This window comes from Rhinichthys klamathensis, unplaced genomic scaffold (assembly GCF_029890125.1).
Source record: "Rhinichthys klamathensis goyatoka isolate OS25496 unplaced genomic scaffold, OSU_Roscu_1.1 h1tg000721l_1, whole genome shotgun sequence".
Taxonomy (NCBI): domain Eukaryota; kingdom Metazoa; phylum Chordata; class Actinopteri; order Cypriniformes; family Leuciscidae; genus Rhinichthys; species Rhinichthys klamathensis.
Window position 1 is genome coordinate 99,137 of NW_026607136.1, and position 3,364 is coordinate 102,500.

General features: G+C 44.1%; 1 protein-coding gene across 1 annotated transcript in view; it reads right to left on the bottom strand.

The window, feature by feature from the left end:
- Positions 1-1,889: 1,889 nt before the first annotated feature.
- plaub (plasminogen activator, urokinase b) overlaps positions 1,890-3,364 on the bottom strand; it is an 11,558-nt gene continuing 10,083 nt past the window's right edge. Inside the window, exons 11-12 of the mRNA XM_056242316.1 lie at positions 2,812-2,960; positions 1,890-2,120 (exon numbers count right to left, since the gene is read on the bottom strand). Coding sequence (XP_056098291.1) covers positions 1,929-2,120; positions 2,812-2,960 — 341 coding nt within the window. The 3' untranslated portion in view covers positions 1,890-1,928. The remainder of the gene's footprint in view (positions 2,121-2,811; positions 2,961-3,364) is intronic.

Sequence of the window (3,364 nt, forward strand, 5' to 3'; positions counted from 1 at the left end):
AGGTAAACTCAGGTGTGTGTATGAGCGCAGGTAAACTCAGGTGTGTGTATGAGCGCAGGTAAACTCAGGTGTGTGTATGAGTGCAGGTAAACTCATGTTCTCAGGTGTGTGTATGAGTGCAGGTAAACTCATGTTCTCAGGTGTGTGTATGAGTGCAGGTAAACTCATGTTCTCAGGTGTGTGTATGAGTGCAGGTAAACTCAGGTGTGTGTATGAGCGCAGGTAAACTCAGGTGTGTGTATGAGCGCAGGTAAACTCAGGTGTGTGTATGAGCGCAGGTAAACTCAGGTGTGTGTATGAGCGCAGGTAAACTCATGTTCTCAGGTGTGTGTATGAGCGCAGGTAAACTCAGGTGTGTGTATGAGTGCAGGTAAACTCAGGTGTGTGTATGAGCGCAGGTAAACTCAGGTGTGTGTATGAGCGCAGGTAAACTCAGGTGTGTGTATGAGCACAGGTAAACTCAGGTGTGTGTATGAGTGCAGGTAAACTCATGTTCTCAGGTGTGTGTATGAGTGCAGGTAAACTCATGTTCTCAGGTGTGTGTATGAGCGCAGGTAAACTCATGTTCTCAGGTGTGTGTATGAGTGCAGGTAAACTCAGGTGTGTGTATGAGCGCAGGTAAACTCAGGTGTGTGTATGAGCGCAGGTAAACTCAGGTGTGTGTATGAGTGCAGGTAAACTCATGTTCTCAGGTGTGTGTATGAGCGCAGGTAAACTCAGGTGTGTGTATGAGCGCAGGTAAACTCAGGTGTGTGTATGAGTGCAGGTAAACTCAGGTGTGTGTATGAGCGCAGGTAAACTCATGTTCTCAGGTGTGTGTATGAGTGCAGGTAAACTCAGGTGTGTGTATGAGCGCAGGTAAACTCATGTTCTCAGGTGTGTGTATGAGCACAGGTAAACTCAGGTGTGTGTATGAGCGCAGGTAAACTCAGGTGTGTGTATGAGTACAGGTAAACTCAGGTGTGTCTATGAGCGCAAGTAAACTCAGGTGTGTGTATGAGCGCAGGTAAACTCAGGTGTGTGTATGAGTACAGGTAAACTCAGGTGTGTGTATGAGCGCAGGTAAACTCAGGTGTGTGTATGAGCGCAGGTAAACTCAGGTGTGTGTATGAGCGCAGGTAAACTCAGGTGTGTGTATGAGCGCAGGTAAACTCAGGTGTGTGTATGAGCGCAGGTAAACTCATGTTCTCAGGTGTGTGTATGAGCACAGGTAAACTCAGGTGTGTGTATGAGCGCAGGTAAACTCAGGTGTGTGTATGAGCGCAGGTAAACTCAGGTGTGTGAATGAGCGCAGGTAAACTCAGGTGTGTGTATGAGTACAGGTAAACTCAGGTGTGTGAATGAGCGCAGGTAAACTCAGGTGTGTGTATGAGCGCAGGTAAACTCAGGTGTGTGAATGAGCGCAGGTAAACTCAGGTGTGTGTATGAGCGCAGGTAAACTCATGTTCTCAGGTGTGTGTATGAGTGCAGGTAAACTCAGGTGTGTGTATGAGCGCAGGTAAACTCAGGTGTGTGTATGAGCGCAGGTAAACTCATGTTCTCAGGTGTGTGTATGAGTGCAGGTAAACTCAGGTGTGTGTATGAGCGCAGGTAAACTCAGGTGTGTGTATGAGCGCAGGTAAACTCATGTTCTCAGGTGTGTGTATGAGTGCAGGTAAACTCAGGTGTGTGTATGAGTGCAGGTAAACTCAGGTGTGTGTATGAGCGCAGGTAAACTCATGTTCTCAGGTGTGTGTATGAGCACAGGTAAACTCAGGTGTGTGTATGAGCGCAGGTAAACTCAGGTGTGTGTATGAGCGCAGGTAAACTCAGGTGTGTGAATGAGCGCAGGTAAACTCATGTTCTCAGGTGTGTGTATGAGCGCAGGTAAACTCAGGTGTGTGTATGAGCGCAGGTAAACTCAGGTGTGTGAATGAGCGCAGGTAAACTCATGTTCTCAGGTGTGTGTGAGCTGTGAGTGACGACAGGCCGGTTTTCTCCAGGATCCAGTGATGGTAGTTGCTCACTTTAGTATAAACACCAGGACGAAACTGTCGGGAACATCCCTCTCCCCAGCTCACCACACCGAACAGGAACGCACGGTCTCGGACACGACACACCAGCGGCCCGCCGGAGTCTCCCTGAACACACACACAGGAGCACACACTGATTCTCAGAGATAAACATGTGCAATCATTTCACTTCTGCTAATATACACTACTGTTCAAAAGTTGTAGATTCGTAAGATTTTTTTTAATGTTTTTACATATTCTGCTCATCAAGGCTACATTTATTTGATAAAAAATACAGAAAAAACAGTAATATTGTGAAATACTTTTACAATTCAAAATAAATGGTAGGGTTTAATATTACAAAAGCTTTCTATTTCAGATAAATGAAAAAAAGCACACAGCTGTTTTCAACATTGATAATAATCATAAATGTGTCTTGAGCATCAGATCATCATATTAGAGTGATTTCTGGCGGATCATGTGACACTGAAGACTGGAGTAATGATGCTGAACATTCAGCTTTGATCACAGGAATAAATTACACTTTAAAATATATTAACATATAAAACAGTTATTTTAAATTGTAAAAATATTTCACAACATGAGTTGTATTTTGAATCAAATAAATGCCTTGATGAGCAGAAGACACTTCCTTCAAAAGCCTGAAACAATCTCACCGATTTAAAACTTTTGAACAGAAGTGTAAATCGTAAAGAAAACCAGAACCTCATCAAAAGAAAGTAATGAAGCAGTGAAGAAAGTAGTGCCACATTTTTATATTAATATTGTAAATACTCTGAGGATGATTGGTGTGTCTGACCTTACAGGCGTCCGCTGTCCAGTCTGGACTCCCGGCACACAACATGTTCTCTGTGATCGTGTCGCCGTAGTACGCTTTACTGGAGCACAGATCCTGTGACAGCAGCTTCACCACTGCTTCTCTGAGATACCGAGAGTAATACCACGACCCTGCTCAACACACACACACACACACACACAGAGACACAGAGACACAGACAGACACAGACACAGACACACACACACACACAGACACACACACAGACACACACACACACACACACACACACACAGACACACACACACAGACACACACACACAGACACACACACACACACACACACACACAGACACACACACACACACACACAATGAATGAACGGACACACTCTCAACATCAGTGTTGGGAAGAGTTACTTTTAAAAGTAATACATTACAACATTGCATTAGTCCCAGAAAAAGTAACTAATTGGGATTATTTAGTTACTTTTTATGAAAAGTAATGCATTGCATTACTTTTGCATTACTTTTTCTCACTTGGGCTGGGCTTGCTTGTTTGTTTTTTAATAACAGTA